Source organism: Branchiostoma belcheri, unplaced genomic scaffold (assembly GCF_001625305.1).
Source record: "Branchiostoma belcheri isolate BF01 breed outbred unplaced genomic scaffold, Haploidv18h27 scaffold96, whole genome shotgun sequence".
In the NCBI taxonomy this organism is placed as follows: domain Eukaryota; kingdom Metazoa; phylum Chordata; class Leptocardii; order Amphioxiformes; family Branchiostomatidae; genus Branchiostoma; species Branchiostoma belcheri.
The window spans coordinates 246,187-267,612 of record NW_017804642.1 but is presented as its reverse complement, the minus strand read 5'-3'; the positions used below and the strand labels follow the sequence as shown (position 1 = coordinate 267,612).

The 21,426-nt window shown below is 40.8% G+C and overlaps 2 protein-coding genes across 2 annotated transcripts in view; one reads left to right on the top strand and one right to left on the bottom strand.

Moving 5' to 3' along the window:
• Positions 1 to 1,318: 1,318 nt before the first annotated feature.
• On the bottom strand, positions 1,319 to 10,571 carry LOC109461829 (Bardet-Biedl syndrome 5 protein-like). The gene is made up of 13 exons (XM_019758293.1): positions 10,467 to 10,571; positions 10,262 to 10,286; positions 9,951 to 10,008; positions 8,985 to 9,050; positions 8,740 to 8,789; positions 8,397 to 8,524; positions 7,413 to 7,548; positions 6,515 to 6,610; positions 6,038 to 6,100; positions 3,872 to 4,006; positions 2,756 to 2,839; positions 2,559 to 2,582; positions 1,319 to 2,069 (listed from the first exon to the last, which is right to left on the bottom strand). The coding sequence occupies exons 1-13, from the start codon at positions 10,523 to 10,525 to the stop codon at positions 1,971 to 1,973; spliced, it is 1,023 nt and encodes a 340-aa protein (XP_019613852.1). The 5' UTR covers positions 10,526 to 10,571; the 3' UTR covers positions 1,319 to 1,970.
• Positions 10,572 to 10,786: 215 nt separating this feature from the next.
• The window catches only part of LOC109461815 (probable ATP-dependent RNA helicase DDX23), a 33,441-nt gene continuing 22,801 nt past the window's right edge, over positions 10,787 to 21,426 (top strand). The window contains exons 1-11 of the mRNA XM_019758277.1: positions 10,787 to 11,180; positions 12,171 to 12,344; positions 12,949 to 12,990; positions 13,442 to 13,559; positions 14,181 to 14,319; positions 15,071 to 15,219; positions 16,982 to 17,094; positions 18,041 to 18,104; positions 19,006 to 19,085; positions 19,428 to 19,653; positions 20,322 to 20,645. Of these exons, the coding sequence (XP_019613836.1) occupies positions 11,098 to 11,180; positions 12,171 to 12,344; positions 12,949 to 12,990; positions 13,442 to 13,559; positions 14,181 to 14,319; positions 15,071 to 15,219; positions 16,982 to 17,094; positions 18,041 to 18,104; positions 19,006 to 19,085; positions 19,428 to 19,653; positions 20,322 to 20,645 (1,512 nt within the window). The 5' untranslated portion in view covers positions 10,787 to 11,097. The remainder of the gene's footprint in view (positions 11,181 to 12,170; positions 12,345 to 12,948; positions 12,991 to 13,441; positions 13,560 to 14,180; positions 14,320 to 15,070; positions 15,220 to 16,981; positions 17,095 to 18,040; positions 18,105 to 19,005; positions 19,086 to 19,427; positions 19,654 to 20,321; positions 20,646 to 21,426) is intronic.

Here is a 21,426-nt window from a genome sequence, read left to right as displayed (position 1 = left end):
GCTGTGTTTTACACTGCAACTTTTGCTGTGTTGTACACTGCAACTTTTGCTGTGTTTTACACTGCAACTTTTGGTGTTTTACACTGCAACTTTTGCTGTTTTACACTGCAACTTTTGCTGTGTTTTATACTGCAACTTTTGCTGTGTGGAAAACTTACACCCCTCCCCTTTTATAATGGACGGTCCCCCTGTCAGGTCAAAGGTGACAAAGATGGCGGCGACCTGAGAGTCACAGTGTCGTGCTCCCATTCGAGGCCCCATTCTACCACTATGGGTAATCTCTTCAACCTGGACTCCTTCCAAATACATATGAGGAGCTCCGCCGCTGCCCGAATACACCATACGTTAACCCGTCAGATACACAAAGTTTCGATTAATCTCTAGCAAACTTGTAATTCTTTCTGCCTATTTGGTTATACAAATGCGTCAGCAAGCTCGTGGTTATTTTTTTGCTACAGGTGACTACTTCTCAATCAGTCTACATTGTTAGGCAGACGGTGTAGAACACGTCACCCTGGGATCACCATTAGAAGTGCATATCACGATAATTCAGGGGCAAGAAATTTAAGAGACGAGATAGATCCGATACCGCGTACTCCACGCAATAAATCCGAGTACCTTATATAACAGTAGATGAATGGTCTAATGCAGGGTTTTGGAGGTAAAGTTGAGGGTCGCATTTGGAAAGTCAAAAGATAACGCAAGGTTTGAAAAAATCTACCAAAATTGTGTTGTACGCATGGCAGCAAAAAGCAACATAATTTGTAATCACTGGACCTGGTCGAAACATTTTTAAATTTATCCCGATCTATAGGCCAAAGCTAGACAAACCTTTAGAAAAAAACTAACGTCACAACGTAGCCAAGCTTTTCCTCTAAAAAACTTATGCACGAAAAGGATAACTCAGTCGACGTAGTTTGCATGCCATCGTTGTCACCTTTGACCTGACAGGGGGACCGTCCATTATAAAAGGGGAGGGGTGTAAGTTTTCCACACAGCAAAAGTTGCAGTGTAAAACACAGCAAAAGTTGCAGTGTAAAACACCAAAAGTTGCAGTGTAAAACACCAAAAGTTGCAGTGTAAAACACCAAAAGTTGCGGTGTAAAACACCAAAAGTTGCGGTGTAAAATTTTGTTCTTGTCGGCCACGGTAAGAAATCAAACCCAACAATAACTATATCCTTATAGTAGCATTAGCATTACATATGATCATTTTTACTGTTTATTTTTGTTATCATGTTCTTGCGATTAGCCCTCGGGCATGAATTGGCAATAAACCTTCAATTAAAATAATGTACTGTAACACGAAAGAAAACACCTTCAATGTGCAGAATATTTTATTCACAGTTCAAGTCCAATTTCAGATATACATTTTTTAGTTTCCTACATAATCTGGTCACACTTTTCCTGACTATACAAATGCACACAAATGTTTTTATATCCACAGACATTTTAGATGGGTACAATGTGCTATCAAAACTACACAGCATTCATAAACAACAATAAGGACAACTCAGTAAGGCCAAATGCTCAACAAATGCACTCCACAAAAATATTTTTATATGTACAATATCATTTTACATTTCTGTGATGAAACTATTCATAAACAGACTACTCAATACTTTCCAGGTCACATGATCTAAGTTTGTGATTTTTCGGGTCACATGACATTTAATGTCACATGACTTCCCAGGTCACATGATCATGTTGGCAGAACGTACTGCACCTGCGCAAAACCCTGTTTTTTCACACTTTTTGTCGGATTTTTGGTCAAGGTTGCTTTACAATTTTGCCTGTTGCTGACAACATCTTTTTCGACACAACAATTGGAAACTATACAGATGGGATGTTAATCATACATACATGAATACATATATGAGACGTTCTACCGAAGTGCTGTGCACAATAGACATTACGGGTTTCGTGGAGTTGCAGTACGTTCTGCTGATCGTGCTTTTGTTCTTTTCTGAGTTACATGACCTCCCACAGCCCTGACAGAGTGAATCCATCCTTGAGCTTCTCGATGGCCAGTCCCAGCTCCTCAGAGTACACCGGCTCTCGGTCCTTTTGCTGTAAAACATCACAGATGGCAGAATCTCAGCATTAAAGGCATCCAGTGCAGTTTTTAGGGCTCGGAGACCTGATTTTTCAAAACCAATATTCTAGTCATTAATCTGCATACTGAGTTGAAACCACACTATCTCAATGTACATGTATATTGACCCTCATGGAGCAAAAATTCCAAAAATTCTGATGGTAAATGGTTACTGGAAGGACCCTGGACTGATTTTTAGGGTACCTCCCAGAAAATAAAGGACTCATCTTGGAGCTTTCTGCAGTTTTCAAAGCCCAAAGTTTAAAATACTGACTCAAATGTGCTAATGTGAAGCAGTATGTGTGAATATCACAAAGATTGCCTTATCTAGAATACTTCCAGTTTTGCTGCTCTGAAATCGCATTGGATGCCTTTAAAGGTATCACATGTCATCACTTCCATCATTTCTACAGAACTGCTAATCAAGAGACTTTATGGAAAACTGAAACAAGATATGTACTTACCTTATCTCCATCTGCAAAGTATGCCTGTTTAAAGACAGATAAAAAGATAAAGTAACTTCAGTACAATTGTCATCATTTATGAAATTGTTCAGATATTCTGGTCCTTTCTGTAACTTTCTTACAAAATCAATATTTCGTGTTGTTTTTTGTCGATTGTAAGAACTTGTCTAATGAAAAGTTGAGGGGCAGAAACTTACAGCGAATGCATCTGTTTGTCCCTCGTTCTCGATTTCCACATCGTCAAACTGGACAACTTGGGTAACCTCCTCCAGAGGCTGGGGCTGCAAACAACAACTCAGGGTTAGCAACATGTGTATTTCGTGGCAGGAACAAATCAGGTCTGATATTCTGTATTATCAGACTTAAAAATGTTCAGAAAGTTAGTTGTATCATCATTTCATGTACATTTTTGTAGTTTTAAGGGCACACCTTAAAAAAAATAGTCATGAGAAAACGAAGGTTGAAGTTCATCGGACACTGCTACAGAAGTGAGGATGAAGTCATAAACCGGTTAATACTGTGGGAGCCCTCACATGGAAAAAGAAGTCGAGGTCGTCCAGCAAGAAACTACATTAACCAATTAATGGACGACACCCAGCTAAACAGGAAAAACCTGATGATAGAAATGAAGGATAGGAAGAGATGGAGAGCTATCATTGGCACAGAGGGAAGCTCGACCCAGTGAGTGAGTGAGTGAGTGAAGGGCACACCAATTTAATTTGTTGGTTCTCGGATTATTTCCGAAAAAATCTGAAGCGACAGGGAGAAAAAAAATAAAAATAAAACAGGTCTAGGCATCCTATTATAGCCCCAAATGCTTTGATAGGAGCCATGAAGTCAACAAAAAAGGCTGGGTTAAAATTCAAACAATGAATGAATTCTGAACTTTGAATCAAACCACTGCATTGATAGATGGAAAAACTGTAACTAGAAAGAAAAGGATTTCAACTGTTGGGGGCAAAATATGAGTTGATTCAGCAGCAGAATTTTTTTTGCAAATCATAAAAAAATGAAGAGGCCAATCTGAGAACCAACAAATTAAATTGGTGTGGCCTAATCAATTGCAAAGGTACGTCACAGATCCTTTGTTACAAAAGTTAGAATCAGTACTAGTTGTCACAAATTGCGAATCGAATCAGGAAGAATCACAAATCACACTCCTCTAGAGCAGAGGAATCTGCCAATTTTGTAGTTTGGGTAAAGTAGAAGACGAGGTACATTTTATTGTGGATGGTTCTTTGTTAAAGTTTGTATGATAGTGAAGGAAGCATTCAGCAGAATAATCAAATACTGGATACTAATATTGACAGTACCTTTTCTTCTAGTTCAAACTCCACCCCAAAGATGGGGTTCTCACTGAAGACTTTGTGGATACTCTGTATCTCCTTCACGACTTCCTGTAGCTTCTCTGTTGGGTCAATACGGAACCCCAGGACATAGCCTCCACTCTGTAGGCAGAACAAGGACGTGCATTACTATTAGTATTACAAGCAATGTGTAATACAAATGGGTTAAGAAAAAAAGGCAAAACTTAAAAGATATTTTTAAAAGGCTCAGGTAGTGCTAGGAAAAAATGTTGTATTTCCAGTTTCAGTCCTGAAAAAATTAGGGTCTGTAGGTAGTACATGTTAGCCTGGGTACCATCCCCAGTAGTATATTCGCAAACTCTATAACTGGGTCTGGACTTGCACACATATAAAACGATTGTTCATGACGTCACGTAATGAGCTAGCCCGATCAGCGGGGCTTCATTTGATTGGCTGAGCCTCAGAGGCGACGGCCAATGGCGCGCCTGCATTATTCAAGTGATGTTTGTTGTTTTGTAAACACAGATCTTCGCGCGAGTGTTCCTTTTCTCGGCGCGTTCTTTTTTTACCGGTAGGACGCCCAAAACATCACGAACGAAATTATTCAATGCATCTTTTTGCTCATTTTTGAGCGACGATATTCCGTCTAAATCGTCCAAAACGGACGTGATTGCGAGGTCAACATCAACCTCCGTGAGCTGAGCGGCTTGTGCGTCAGCCATGTTGATGATTTATCGCGGAAAGACTGACTACGGCTATATCATGTGCGCTTTAGCGTTCGGTTCGCCGTCGGACATGTTGATGATAAGGCGTTCGGACGTTCGAACGGACGCTAACGTCGCCGTTCGGCCCTTACCTAATATGTACACACCCAAAAAAGGGCTTAGACGAGTAGGACCAATCAGCGCGCTCGTTCAAAATCTGAACGAATATTTAGACTCCAGACGCTACATATGTGTGCAAGTCCAGACCCAGTTATAGAGTTTGCGAATATACTACTGGGGATGGTACCCAGGCTAAGTACATGTAGCTAGGGATTATCTTTCTTTTCTCTTTTTTTTTAGACTTTATCGTTATCAACTTCACCAAGGAGCTACTTGCTTATACAATGCAATTTAACAAAGTAAAAATTGCATGAGGACAGTTACATTTTCAATGTCAATGTTAGAAAACTGCTTGTACAACGTTTCATCACTCAGGCCACACCAATTTATTTCCTTGGTTAACGGATTCGCCGCTTGCTTTTTTTGCCGAATGAAAATAAAAATAAAAAACGTCATAGTTAAGACCCCACAGGCCGGTAATACCCTGAACAGGGAGACCACAATGAAATTGCTGCAGTTGATACCAATGTCGCTAGAGGCGCTCCTACACACATAGTCACATGACGTAAAGTAGCCAATCGTGGATTGTTTTACTTTCTGACCAATCAGATGCGATGTTCTGGAACCATGTTGGCTCAGTCATTTGTTTTGTTCTCTTCTGCATGGCGGGAGCCTCATGGCGGGACAAAATTTGTTTGAGAAAGCTGGAACTTTGGATCAAGGCAGAATCTAGGTACAGTACATGTAAAATTGAATAAATTTTGTCCCCATTAAAGTTGTTGTGACTATGAAATTGCTTGTGAGAGTTGACATTCGTGTCATGTTTTAGAGTACATATGATGATGGTGAAACTTGGAAGTAACATGCTAAAACTTGTTTTCTGCATTTTGCTCGTGTACGAAAAAGATTATCAACCCAATGGTGTGGATAGCAAATAAAACACAATACGGTACATCCTCTCTTGTCTTTTGTTTCTTTCCCAGTATTTTCGTAACTTAATAAGCAGTCTGGATTTCACACTACATGGCTGTATGGCAGGTAGTATCAAATTTTTATTTTTATTTTTTTTTCGCCCGCCCGCTTCATTTTTTTTCTACAAAAATCCGTTAACCAAGAAAATAAATTGGTGTGGCCTCAGGTGTCAGAAAAGGTCGATCAGCTAAAAATTTCATGTCCTTTGCAGGGGTCCACGCAAAAAAAAGGCTGCATGTATGCATGCAACATTTCATTTTATTCAGTTAACTAGGTAAGATATATTGGTCTGGCTTTTTCAATCAAAGGCCAAAGATATCCATGTTATGTAATTTTTTATAATAAATTATGAAATATGACACATAAGGAAACAAACCTGTTGAGATGTCTCCAGAACTAGAGCCAGACCAAACTTGGAGTCTCGTACCTTTACCGACCTCTGTTAACAAACAACACATCGCACACAATCATGAAAGTTCATCTGCGTTGGTAGCTACATTTCTAAAGTTGGTGATAGAACTTGGATCAAAAGTTTTAACTTTAAACATACATGCAACCTTGTTAGACTAGGTGGTACCTTGGCAAGAGTTCAATTGTCACTCCAGTCAAGCAGAAATTTCTGATGGATCCTCTTTTATGACTGTGTGGTCCCTTCCTCTTTAGTATGTTCTTCAAAAATAGTTAACATTAAAGTACAATATGGATGGAAGGAATGGATGCAAAGCGTACAATATACCACCATACTGAGATTAGAGCAATTTAACATCTATACATGTACAAAATGTACTTGTAGCCTACATTGTATGGTATTTTTTTCACAAAGCCTATAAAGTTTTGAATGAAAGAGACTGACCATTTGCAGGTATGGCACACTGACATTAAAGCTGTCGTTCATGTTAGCATGCCACACCAACCTGATGTTGGTGATGTAAAATGTTCCCAGGTTCCCCTACAACAGAGATACATGTAGGCAAGGTTAGACATCCAGGTAATAAGGTACACGACCATGGCGTTGTGTGGCGTAATTGGTAGTGTGTTTGGCTCGGTATCAAAAGGTCTAGGGTTCGAATCCTACCATGTCACCGATCTTGTGTCCTTGGGAAAGGCACTTAACACAATTTTCCTCACTTTACTCAAATGGAAATGAGTACCTAGCTTCGGTTAGGGATGTCCCTCAGATAGGACGTAAAATGGAGGTCCCGTCTTTGGGGGGAACCACACCCCACGCACATTAAAGATCCCAACACACATATCGAAAAGAGTAGGGTTCCTTCCCGGTGTGAGTTGTTCAAACCCAACAGTCCGGTCTTACACAGCTTGTACTTACAGGCGGTTTACACTCAGGTTATGCGAAGTAAACCAGAAAAAAAAAGGAAATTGTTACTCAAGCAACTGGATAGATTTTCAAAACTGTAAACCCCCGGACTTGAATCCAGACCTGGACCTGAATGTGGGTTTAGGTAGCACGTCGGCAGAACGTACTGCGCCTGCGCAGAACCCCGTATTTTCGCGTTTTTCGTTGGGTTTTTGGTCAACGTTGCATCAGAATTTTGCCTGTTGCAGAGGATATTCTTTCCGACATAACATTTGGAAACTAGTGTCGAAATGCTAACCTTATAATATGAGCGAATACAACCTTATGTGAGACGTTCTGCCGAAATGCTATATACAATACATTACGGGTTTCGCGCAGGTGCAGTACGTTCTGCCGACGTGCTGGTTTAGGTACACAAAACTACTGACGTGCCCACCTGGTCACTGGAGAGGTTCCAGACACCGTTGACCTTGTTGAAGACTTGTTCCTGAGGCAGGAGTCTCAGCTGTTTGTTCTGGATCAGAGCTCCTCGCAGCTTCAGGTCACGGTACATCTTAGATGTCTCATAGGCCCTGAGATAAAACAACGCCTGTCAATTATCAACAGGCTTTTAGCTTGGAATTTTTACATTTCGGCGGCGCATCCTTCTTTCTTTGTTTCTTTCTTTCTTTGGTAGTTTGGCAACACTGCAGGCCATGCAATACCTGTTTACTTCTTTCCGGTTTGTCAGGTGTATGCAATAGACTTGCTGCCATTTTAATCCAAGTTCTTTACAAAAAGAAACTTTATGTAGTAACAGTCTCATCTAGTGACATACCATTGATTGAAGTATGGTTACATAAGTTTTTAGGCGCTAATTTATTGATCGTACTACAAATCTTAAGATGATTGCGTAAATTATGTTAATGACAAAAAATAATGCCGCATGTCGCTAGATGTCGTTGTTGCATGTCCTGGCGAAGTTTCTATGTTTCTCTATTATGTTTGCACTTTTACGTTTGCCTGCTGCATTGTTCTTACTCAGGAATGTCAATACGTTTTATACTTACTCTTTTTAAAGACGGGCTTTCATGCTTCAATCATAATTTGTTCATCCTGCTCGGACCTGCCCAATTTTCTCCGATCGCTATGTATACTATGTTGCTTGGGCAGTCAGACAATTACGCAATCAGATAGCTCAAACGGTATAGCGATGCTGAGTGGCGGTGGCGGGGTTTGCACACAGCGAGTTCGATCCCCGGAGAGGAACTTTTTTTAAAATTTTCTTTTTAACAGTCGCTGTTTTCAAGTCCCGACGTACTATAGAAATGTACATCAGGTCTGATGATCAAGTTTTTGCGTTTCGTTTTTTTGGACTTGCTTCCCCAATGTTGTTCCGGTTTAAACCGGTCCGGCTGAACCGGTACCCACCCCTAGTTACCTGTGCACGGCTATGACTGAAGTGAAGAGACGTGGACTCCCTGGGACCAGGTTAGTGAAGATAAACTCGAAGCGAGTGTTGTTACATTTGGTCAGGATGTATAAAGCTTCCGTCTGGCCTCGGAGTTTCTGGGAAGAAAAAGATGCATGAAACAATGGACAAAGGGGAAAACATTGCCAAATCACATTGAAAACTTTTCTCAGTTTCTTTCTATTAGTAACTAGTTAAGTAATTCTAGCATTACTATTACTATTACTATAGCCTTCAGGCTCCTGTCATGTTATAAAATCATGGGTTTAATATGAAATATTATACTTAGGATATTAAAAAGTATTGAACTTACAGAGTTGGCTGTTCTGGTAGATATTGTGATGATGGTGTTGTAGCCAACAGCTAGGAGATAAACACAATATCATTAATTCATTATTAATATTATTATTATTAGATTACAAAATTTTTTCATCAGTTTCATGTTTGTAATGTCATGTTCTCTGTGCATTGCATTCAATACCAGTCACTTGAACTGACTTAGAACTGCATTCAAAACTAAATTTCAAAATTTGGACTTCCATGAAGGTTGACACTTACATAGATTGACTCGGAGTAAACTCTGGGAGTGCCAGATCATCCTTAAATTGGTCACCATCAGTCGACCTTAAGAACAAAACAGGCATTAAATTAGGCTTATCTATACTGAGTTATACATACATGTAGTGTTCTGAACTTCTGATTGGTCCATACATTTGAGTGCTTTTAATGAAAAAAAAAAGACAATCGTATGTATACTACCTGTACAATATTAAAGGGAGCCTGCATGCCCTTGTTCGTTGAGCGTAATCGGCCATTTTAATAGACCCATTCGACTTTCACGGATCGCATAAACTGCTTACGTCACAGGGGGGACATTTCGAAAGAACGTCGCTCTAGAACACTGAAGTTGAGCGCGGCTTGCGCTCGCGATGTCCCCCTGGCAGATCATTTTTTTACTAAAATGTCTTTTTTTCTCGGTAATATATGCGGAAATGACAGGAAAACAGGCACCAACATTGTATGGTGGCAATCCGTACAACAATTTAATGTTATTTTGTTCTGTGACGTATGCAGTTTATGCGATCGTTGAAAGGAACTTTCGAAATGTCCCCCCTGTGACGTAGTTTCTATTCAAAATGTCCCCCCTGTGACGTATGCAGTTTGTGCGATCCGTGAAAGTCGAATGGGTCTATTCTACGTAAAGAGTAGACAGACTGCTCTAATTCAACATAGAGCGTAAATGGCGCTTTTTGTGTAGAGCGTATACTCAGTTTTAATTCTACGTAATGCGTTGCAGCCACTTGGAATTTATCGTAAAGCGTAATCGAGAGGTTTCTGAATTCGGCGGAGAACGTTGTCGGGACTCCCTCCCCCATGCAGGCCCTCATTAAACTGGGTGCAATTGGCATACAAAGCATCTATGCATCATTCTGCAATAATATAAAAATAACACGACTGCAGACTAGACTTGGCATAAGAGCATTTTTAAATGTTAAAACAATATTGTGACCAATCTTTTAATACCTCTGTCTCCATTGTTTCCTTTGGTGTCTTCTATAGAATCCAGTCGATCAATCAAAATCTGAAGTATGAAATGAATGAATAACTTTATTGAAATTTCACAAGCATCTAAAAAAATCCAGCTTTCTTATTGAATGTAATTGGAGGAACAGTCCTAACATCCCAGCATCAAGATAAAACTTCACATAGTTATGAATTTGTGTGAAAAGTTTCAAAATTAATATAACGTTGCTACGATTGTAAATGCAATCAATCGCACACAGAAGGATTGACAAGAGCAAACGGATTTTTTTTTAGTTCTGTAACTGACTTACCTCCCCCGGTCTCATTCTCATCTGTCTGTAGGTAAACAAGACAACAGGTGTCAGGAAAAAAACAACAACAAACCCGCCCCCCTCCCCATATCATTATAATTTTCATTTCTAGACATCATATGAAGTATTTTCGCAGCTGTTTACGAAGTCTAGAGTTAGTACAAGTTGACACCATTGAGAAAAGCTGAGCTGTGTGAGTACTTACACCGGAGGGACGTCAAACCTGACGTCTCTATCCTCCCACAGCGCGTCCAGGGCAGCCATAGCGGGCGTACTACACAAAATATTTCTCACCCATCATGCACTGCGCCAAATTTCATTCACCAGTTTCACATTCCCATGATACATTGCATCTGGGGAGTAAAAATAGACCGAGCTCTGTGGAAATTTGTGTGTTTTTGTTATCGGTTTTCTCAGATTTTGTTTCGAATGTGAATCGTTTAAAGTCAAGTGGTAACTTTTCTTTTTCACAGATGTAACAGGAAATCCTTGAAAAAAATCTGCGCTTTAGACTAAAAGCGAAAAGGACTCTGGGTACGCTGATATGACCAAGATGGCGACGTAAGTCCTGCGTTTTGGCAAAACTGAGACGTTTTTGTGATATTTCTGCACATACCGGTCTCTTACAGTGAGCAACACGGTGATATCAACAAGACAAGGTTGAGAACTTGTCTTTGATTCATGTTTCGTTGATTGCGAGAGCCTGAGTCACGAGGTTGAGGTGAAAGTCGGAGATATCAACTTGCCCCCCTCCCCATCTTGATCGAGGAGCTGATTTTTTCCCACCAAGTTTTGAGCTGAAATCCATCACCGTACCCGGATCGAACACTCCTGCCATGAAACGTTCAGACAGCCTCTCTCCTGAACGGGAGACTAAGGTCAAGACGGAAGAGAAGGATAGAGACCGCGAGAAACGAAGGTGAAGTTGTGATTTGTTTAGTACTAACAAAATTATGTTACTTAAGTTATTTACGTTCGCTAGTACTAGTATGTGAGGTACTCTCCAAGCAGAGGTTTGGTTTTGGGGGTATTTTTAGCGTGTTTTTAGGCTTTTTTTTATGGGTTTCTCTTTTGCACTGAATTTTTTTTTCCCACTAAACCCAATTTTTTTGGTGGGAAAAAAATTTCAGTGCAAAAGAGAAACCCCAATAAAAAAGCCTAAAAACACGCTAAGAATACCCCCAAAACCCAAACCTCTGCTTGAAGAATATATGTGAGGGGCTGCATGGGGGTAGTGATTACGAATTACGCAAAATTTTCGCCGCCGATTACGAATAATGTTAAAGTCTCAGAGCTAATTACGACTTCACGCTTTGCGGCTAATGTACGAATTACGTTGATTTTGGGGGAGGCTGCCTATGGATTACGAAGCTAAAAAGGCCAGATTACGCCTTAAGAAAAAGGGCATCAGGGTTGGACAAGTCCCATTGCCCACTTGCCCAGGGCAAGTAAAAGCACTGTTCGGGCAAGTGAATATCCCCCTGTACTTGCCCGATTGGGCAAGTAAATTTTTTGGATGCAAAGTATAGCTGCTATGGTGTTTGGAACAAAATTACTCTTCATTTTGCCAAATTGATATAATATTAATGTCCTTTTGTCAGAAAATCTATTGCAAGTCTCAAACCACATTATTTTGATAAATATTAAATAATAAGCATGCATCGTTATAATCTCTAAAATAAGATGCTGGTAGTAAAATGCATAAAAATGTCATGTAAATTTTGGGCAAGTGAAAAGTTGGTTCGGGCAAGTGGAAATGACCATGTACTACTTGCCCGATAGGGCAAGAGGATTTTTGAAAACTTGTCCAACCCTGGGCATGCAGGCCCCTTTACAAGCCTGCAAACATTAAATAAATTTTGTCCAACATATTTTTCATGGTTGTCATTTGCCTGTTTTCCCGCTTTAGGGAGAAGAAGAGATCACGGTCTCGTGATCGCGATAAAAAGAGATCTCGCTCTCCTGACCGGAAAGAACGCAAGAGGTCAAGATCCAGAGAACGGAAGAGATCTCGCTCCCGCGATCGTGACAGGAAGAGATCCAGATCTCGAGAGCGCCGAGACAAGAAAAGAGCTCGCTCCAGGTATGTTTCAGCTTGTTTTGTAATAGTATAAAATTTGCTAGTCCACAATTCACATTTATGTAACAAGTAAAATCTGAGATTTTATGCCTCCGGGCTTTTTATTGTTTATTTTTATATAATTTGTTATGTATAGTTGATGGTGTTGAATTTTATGTGTTAGAGAAGATGCATGTGCACAACAACAATTGTTGCGCGCCGCAGGACTAGGGGTTTAAACAAAGAATTTATAAAGACCGGACACCCCTCTTTGCGAGGGGTCATATGCGTGGACCAGACAGTGAATAGCTTAAACATGCCAAAGGTCAACGGTCGCGACCATTTTCACGCTCAAAGGGTGTTCTGGGACCACCAAAAGGCACCATTTTCACGCCCGAAAACACATATACAATAAAAACAAAAGAACGTGCATCATCTACAGCCCAATAGCAAAACCTATACCGAGTCCCAAAAAAATCCGTCCACCCAAACGCGAGAAACAGCTGCGAACATGAAAATCTAAATCTCTCACAAAACCCTTCGGGGGAAGGATGTCTCCTCCCCCGGAAGTAAAAAACCCAGACACTTTCCAATAGTCTGCAATCTAAATGTGTTTCCACTGTTCCAGGTCACCGCATCGTTCCTCCAAGTCTTCTCGGGAGAAGAAAGAGTGAGTTTCCATTTGTTTCATTTTCAATGTCTGATTCTCAGTATTTTCATGCAGTTTTTTGAGTTGCGGTATGGCAGGTAAAATTCAAGTACATTGTACTACTATAAGTACTACTATTTTGTTCAATTACTCATTTATTTACTGGTAGAATTTTTGCTGATGAATGTGAATGAATATGGTAATGAGTAAAGTGATGTTGTGAGTAGGAACTTTATTGCAAAAGTTAGTATGCATAAAGAAGCATTTCAGGTAAGGGTTTGACTAAATCAGTAAATGCACTAACATAACATTGAAAACAATACATTTGTAAAACAAATGTCTCCTTATGTCTAAATTGGAAGAAATTCATTGAAAAAAGAAATATGCCTGTATTTTTTCTCTTGTCTGTAACATGTGAGTTTTTTCCTATCATATGTTTCAAGCAGTATTTCACTCACTACTATCACTGCAGCACTGTACATGTGAAGAAAGACCCAGAAGAAGATGAAGAAGACAAGGTGAAGAAAGAACCCTTGTCTCTTGAGGAGCTGCTAGCTCGGAGGAAGGCAGAGGAGGAAGCCTTGTCTAAAGTAAGGCACTTGGATTTTTTATGTCTTCTAAAGTTCTAATACATATCATGGTGATATAATACATGTACAAGCATTGAATTTGAAAAGTACTAAGAGCAAAAAAGTAATTTCTGTTGCGTCAAGAATGCTTGACCAATTAAGTTTTTAGGCCTAGGAAAAAATGTTGTGTGTCCTGTTTCAGTCCTGAAAGAAGTCGGTAGGTAGGGATTATCTTTTTTATTTTGCAGTTGACATTGGCAGTCTCTAGTGATGCAACTTGTACAATACAGTTTAATGAAGTAAAAGTTGTATGTCAAAGTCAATGTTGGAGTCCTGCTTGTACAGTTTTTCATCTTTAGGGTCTCAGATCACGGAGCTAGAATTAAGGAAAGGTCAATCAGCTCGAAAGTTTTATGTCCCTTTTCTTACACACCCAAAAAAAGTCTAGGGTCGGCAATTTTTTTCTAGGGATTGGTCGGGAAACAGGAAATGCAGCACATTTTCCTAGGCCTTAGCACTAATACATTGTATGTGATTTCTCATCTCAAAAATGTTTTGAAAAAAATGTTATATTGCATGAATGTATTTGTTGCCCTGGATTTGCTACAAGTGTTTTGTAAAGCCTCTCTGTCTGAATTTCAGCCCAAGTTCCTGAGTAAGGAAGACCGAGCGGCGCTGGCCGTGAAGCGCAGACAGGAAGCAGTAGCACAACAACGACAGGTGCAGGAGGAGGAGAGGAAGAAACGCATGGACTTCATTCATCAGGGACAGAAGTCCATGGGTAAGGGGCCTTGGAGCTAGCGTTGGAGCTTAGTGCTCATATGAGTCATAACTTTCTGTAGTACTTTTGTATTATAATGTGTTACTAGAAAAGTAACATTTGCAAAGCAAATGCATAATGTCTACCTTCGCATATGGTCTGCTAATTCTTACTCAAACACATTCATGTATCATTGGTGACAGGAGTACGAGTCTAAATCCCTACTACTATAAAATTGCAACATGATGTAACCCAACCCCAATTACCACGGTGACAGACGTCAACACATTATGTCATTGGCCAGGTCATAGGTCACTGTTTGGAGAAGAATAAGAGGAGGAAACTGAGCAAAAACAATATGTTTTCCTTCGGTAAACATAAAAATACAAATAGTTCATCTTACTTCTTAGGCAATCTTTTAAACAGAGGAAACATGATGTATTTGTTATATCACATGCCAGGGCTCAAAATACTGCTGGGTGCATGTACATCATAGTACACCCAAATTTGGAGCTGTAAACCCAATTTTTTGTGCACTCAAACATTTCCATAGGTTAACAATGTCACAATGTTAAATGTATAATAGTATACAGGTAATGTAATATAGCATATTCTTAACATCTAAGTGTCAGAAAAGTAATAAAATCATTGTTGTAGTACTTTTCTTTAGAAATGAAACATGGATAGTTTTTGCTTATTTTGTTTTATATGGTGTACCAAAAATGGTGCACCTATTCCCAAAATTGAATTTTTTGTCCAACTGTTTCTGTAGATGACTCTTACGAACGTGAGCGGCGTGAACGCAGGGAGCGGCGTGAGCGCGGGGACCGTGGTGAGCGCGGGGAGGAGGAGACAGAAGGCGGAGAACGCTCCAAAGTCCGGGAGGAAAAGGACAAGGAGAAAGAGATTAACGCTATCAAGGTGAGGCCTATAAAAATAAATGTTGTGTTTCCTGTTTCCCGATCGACCCTGCATATTGCCAAAATGATTGCTGTGTAACAGTGCGCTCAGGACCAGGCTTAGCTAGGGGGGCATCCGGGCGTCTTTTGGACGCCCTGTACTGGGTGCCCTACTTTTTTGCAGGACGCCCCAAAGACGCCCTATTTTTTCCAACGTTGCTTTTCAAAATTAGGGATTTATTTCAATATTTCCCCGATAAATGTGCTCGTCATTCCAGTTCTGCTATACACACACCAATCACCAGGTTCTAAAAAAAAAAAAAGATAAAAATAAAATAAAATTATCCCTACCTACCAACCCTAATTTTTTCAGGAGTGAAACAGGAAACACAACATTTTTTTTCCTTGGCCTGAGGTTGGACTGATGTATGATCACTAGTGGCATCGATGGCGCAATGGTCAGAGCGTTGGACTCAGAACTGAGAGGTCCTGGGTTCGATACTCACCGTGGCCCGACGTTGTGCCCTTGGGAAAGGCACTTCACACAACTTCTCCAACTATATGGTGACGCCCACCGAGCCTCTTAGGCTAATCTGTCTAACTGGGTGCCAAAAACACCCTAGAATATCTGCACATTGGCCACTGACTGACTGAGAGCTGTTAAAATTTTTTTTTATGATCACTAGTGCTGTGTACCAGTTCGCTGGACCGGTTCTGGACTTGTAAAAATGTTTAGTCCAAAAAACCTAAAGGTCAAGAACTGATTCCGAACTTATTACAAAAAAAACAACATATCACATACCCCATTTCTTTTCAAATCACCTAAAACCTTCCATAGATTGCAAAAATTGTGCTGCAAAATGAAGAAAACATTGCCATCGGGCATCGTCAAGTACCAGCCTCCATGTTATGTGGCCAAAGTTTTGCCCATACGACATTGCAAGGTTGTCAACATGCAATTTTGTATTATGCCATGGGTTTAGGTCCAGACTTACGAGTCCAGAACTGAACCTAAACCTCTGGACTTGAATCCGGACCTGAAACTAAATGTGGGTTTAGGTACACAGCACTAATGATCACTAAAGCCCCTGTCACACATTCACAAAAGTGGTTAGGAGTCTCCAACCATGGTTAGGAGTGGGTCTGTTCTCTGTGACTGCAGTTTGTTTTTTTAACAACAGCCCACAATTGTGTATAATATTATATCCAACTCTTGTATGTTTGGGACTGCATTGTAGATACAGTTTCCTGTAACTGTGCAAGTTTACATGTATCTGTATCTGTATAGCTGGTATAACCGCCTTTCAGCGTAACACACCAGCTTCGCAGGCACGCGGCGTGGCGGCGGCTGGCTATATTACACCGATCGACTTGTTACACCTAAACCCTTGAACTTCTAGCTCTAGACTTTGTTTAAAGCTATCTATTGACAATGCCCCTACTGTACTTGGTGACAGCGAGTTCCACTCTGCGATAAGTTCTAGGAAAGAATGAATTCTTGAACACCTCAATCCTTGGTTGATAACTCTGGTACTTGAAGGCATGGCTATTTCTTGTTCTCTTCTGGGCTGGTATTAGGTACTTAGTAGTTGGGAATGCATCTATAGCAGTGACACCTGTGCTGCAGTGCAATGTGAACCAGTCAGAATTGCTACAAGGAAGGTGACAAACAGTCAACGAAAAATAAAAACACTTGGTTGTGTAAAAACGAGCTTCTTTGAGTTTGTCTAACTTGTACTCAATTCTGCAGTTTTGAATTCCTAAACTCCAAATGTGTTGTTCAGGAAAGATACCTTGGCATCATCAAGAAGAAGAGACGTGTCCGCAGACTGAACGACCGTAAGTTTGTGTTTGACTGGGCGGCCGACGAGGACACTTCTGTGGACTACAATCCACTGTAAGTATGCCGTAACACAACAACAAACATCATGTTGTTTCATTGCAACAAAACCTAAGGGAATTTCTTACTCTGAGCAAAACAGCGAGTGTTGATAAAGCTGTTTTCCAATGATTATTATTTGAGAGGCTCAGACAAATTTTGATGTGTAAGTTTACTCAGACAAGTTTAAAGTTGAAACTTTTGGTCCAACACGAAAAATTCTCTCACCTAGAGCTTTCAACCAGTAACTCTGGTCCTCCTCAGTAGACTGACCCAGTGAAGCTTGTCACGTGGCTTCTTTGAAGTGTGACGTCAACACTGGGTCAAAGGTATCTGGTAGACGATGTCGGCCCCCGTCGCGGTTCAGTGAAGGGTGATGGGCCCTGATGTATATGGCTTCCTTCACCCCTCTCAAGAAATAGTCTTGTTCAGTGTCTAAAATCTTTACAGTGTCAAGTGAAACAAAATGTCCTGGCGACTCTATGTGAATGTGTTGAGACACCTCTGAACTGGCAGAGCTAGGCCGTGTATGTTTTGAAACCTGGCTTTTAGAGACCTCTCTGTTTCCCCAATGTACGTTTCCAGGCAGACAAATTTTGGGTAAGTAAGTTTACAGGGAACGAAATACATTTTCGGGTCCACTTATAGATGAAAAAATTTTTACTTGCACCAAAAAAAGATACTTGCACCCCCAAAAAATAAGAGCTAACGTTACACAACCAAAAGTAGTAACTATTATAATAGTATCCACTGTAGTCATGCTAATGACCAAATTTACATGCATCAACTTGCACATGAAGGGGTATTTGACCTGTTTACAAACATCACTGAATGCCATCCAAATTAAATACCAAGTTGAGAATTTTTGGCTTTTTTGAAGCCATATTCCAAACAGGGACACAATAAAAACAGAAGGATATAGAAAACACAATAATTTGACTCACTGTTTTGTTTTTCCTCTCAGGTATAAGGAAAGACACTGTGTTCAGATGTTTGGTAGAGGTCACATTGCAGGTATAGACCTCAAGGTATGTACTGAGCACTTAATTGCTGAATGTAGTTTACTTGGTTTCAATTTTACCTCATCTGTTAAAGTTCTGAATGTCGGTAAATAGTTTTCAGTAAAAAAAGTGTAGGGCTTGAAATTCATTTTTGGGAATAGGTGCACTGGTGCATCCAACGTAAAAAAATTGCGTGCACAAAAATTTTTGGGGTGCACCATGTAAAATGAAATAAATAGAATGTTAGCAATAACTAATTATGTTTCATTTCTACAGAAAAGTACTTACAATTACTTTATTATTTTCTGACACTTATTTTTCTGAATTTAGGAAAATGCTTGTATATAGTATATATATAGTATAATAAGTATACATTTAACATCTTTACTTACGTTAAACCTATGAAAATATTTGGGTGCACTGGTGCACCAATAGAAGAAAATTGGGTGCACAGCTCCAAATTTAGGTGCACTAAGGTGCACATACACCCAGCAGTGGTCAAAATACTTTTTTCCAGTGCTCTGCAATATTGCAGAAGAGTCAAAATTTTGTTCTGCAATCTGGAAATACTTTCTGCAAATACACAAGCCTCTATACTACAATCTTGCAGGTTTATAACTATAAAGCATGAACTATTGATTGATATGCAAATTAGTGAAGACAAATTGTTGGAAGTCCAAAAGGAAACAAAAGATAGACAAATCAAGACAAGGTTGATGTAAATTAGTGAAGAAGCTCCTGTTGTTTCAGAACAGTGCCAATTTTTCCTGCTGCAAAATTGCAGATTGTATAAATTTTTCTTCTGCAATCTTGAAAATCTATCTGCAGATTGCAGACTGCAGACAGGTATTTTGAACACTGCCCAGTATTTCGAGCCCTGAAGTGCCACTGCTGGAATCATCCTGACAGGACGTTACTTATCTTACAGGCCCAGATCAAGGACCAGTCCAAGTTCTACGGAGAACTGATGGAGCAGAGAAGAACCAAGGAGGAGAAGGATCAGGAAATGTAATATTTTCATCTTCATTCACTTCTGTTACTAGTATTAGGCCAAATCAAGTCATTTCTGTGGATGACATGAACATTAATTTTTACCTGATTTTTGAAAAAAAAAAGAAAGAAATTTTGTTGCCCTCTGACAGTGATCAACATGCCAAAAATGGGCACAGATGTCTGTTGCCATGCCGGAATGTGGATGGCAGATAAATATAATAAAGAGAGGAGACAAGACAAAGGCTCTGATTTTTGCAGTCTGCGAAATTGCAGGTTGCTTTATTTTTCTTCTGCAATATTGAAAATGTCTGCAAAAGACTGCAGATGGATATTTGTAAATTTGATACATTTCTGCAGCAAGCGGCTGAACAAGGTGAAACAGAAGGAACAGAAACAGAAGTGGGACGACCGCCACTGGACCCAGAAGTCCCTGGAGGAGATGATCGAGAGAGACTGGCGAATCTTCCGCGAGGACTACAGCATCACGACGAAGGGCGGGCGCATCCCCAATCCGCTACGCACATGGAAGGAGGCCTCGCTAACGGAGGAGATCAACAACATCATAAAGGACCTCGGCTACAAGGTGGGGGGGGTCTGCTATGGTTAAGCCTAGGAAAACAAGAATTCGGAGATCTCAAACCTCCATGAAATATATGAGTTTTTGTAAATGTTTTTACACGGTACACTACACTACAGTACAGAACAAATTAACACAGGTTTTTGTCCTAAAATAGGTCAGGCTGTCAACTCAGTACATGTAGTCTATTCCCGAGGGAGCTGCTTGACCACACGTGTTTTGCATTAGAGGAAGTCTTTAACCTGCACATCTGTTCTCCCTCAAAATACAAAAGTCCTGCTGCAATACCAAGGTCTGCACCAGGAGGCCCATATTTGACCTTGATCTTCAGCTTCCTAAGACCTACCAGCATACCAAATATCATCACAATCCATGAAGGCGTTCTGAAGTTATGCTGACTACAAATGTGCGGAAACACAAACACACACACAGACAGACACACAGACAGACACACAGACAGACACACAGACGCGTCAAAAACCATACCTCCATTTTTCATGGTGGTAAAAATGTTGTGTTTCCTGTTTCTCGACAGAAACGTCCGGATATTATCTCCGTAATTTATCCAGTAGTAGAGTTTGAATTTCCTATGAGTATTGTTTACCTGGATGTCTAACCTTCATCAACTTACCGACACAGATGAACTTTCATGATAACTTTCCTGTTGTTGTTAGGAACCGACCCCGATCCAGAGACAGGCTATTCCCATTGGTCTACAGAACCGTGACATCATCGGCGTGGCGGAGACGGGCAGCGGAAAGACGCTCGCCTTCCTCATCCCGCTGCTCATCTGGATCGAGTCCCTCCCCAAGATCGTGCGGAACGAGGACGCAGACCAGGGACCGTACGCGATCATCCTGGCTCCGACCCGCGAGCTGGCCCAGCAGATCGAGGAGGAGACGCTGAAGTTTGGGCGGCGGCTGGGCATCAGAACGGTGGCTGTGATTGGTGGGCTGTCTCGTGAAGAGCAGGGCTTCAAACTCAGGATGGGATGTGAGGTAAGTCTGCTAAACCATCCCGTCTCCCTTCAGAGACTCAAGTCAGATGGTTCTTCATGGACTTGTGTCATTTAGCCTCTGTACACTTGAAGAAACCACACAGGTGAAAACGGCTGTGTGACAGGCTAAATAAAAGTTCTAAACGGGAACTAGGTGGCCCCAAATGTCTTACTGAGGGACGACTGCGTGTGCGAGCTGTCAGTTAGCTTGAGGGATTTGAAACCCTTCTACTATAAACTGCATTCTGTCTCACTTCAGTATAAAAATCTACTATAAGGCCACAGCAAGTAATTATACCTGCACACTCCCTATTTGGGTATATCATTTACCTTATGCAGTATTTCCTATGCTTATCGCTAGGTGGCGCACGTGTACAAAGCTTTAATCGCAAAGCATCACGGGATATCATGACGTAATGACAATGTTCGCCGCCATTTTCCTTGTGCGAACGCGAAGGGGTGCACGTTGTTTCCCTACTCCTTATTTTTTCGGATTTTCTTTCGGCGTTATGCCCAAAAAGAAGGATAAAACGAAGTCTTCTGCCCACGGGGGCGATTCAGGTAGCCTTTCGGAGGACCAGACAGGTCGGAATGGCAAGAGAAGTGTTCAGTTTCCCAACGCTAGGCAGGCAAAGTTCCTGGCCGTGGAAAAGACAGGCGTGCCTGCACTTGCCTCCGGACAGGAGGAAGAGGAGTCGGGTGAACGAAAAGTCCCCGCTCCTACAGCCGGAGGTTCGGAGGGAAAAGAGAAGAACTCCAACCTCATTCCGCCGCTTGGTGAG

Coding starts and splice junctions, on each gene's coding strand:
- LOC109461829 (XM_019758293.1), bottom strand. CDS start 10,525: ATGGCTGCCCTGGACGCGCTGTGGGAGGATAGAGACGTCAGGTTTGAC. Junction 7,549..8,396: donor TCAGTCATAGCCGTGCACAG/GTAACTAGGGGT, acceptor GTTTTATCTCAG/GGCCTATGAGACATCTAAGA. Junction 6,101..6,514: donor GTGTGCCATACCTGCAAATG/GTCAGTCTCTTT, acceptor GTTTGTTAACAG/AGGTCGGTAAAGGTACGAGA.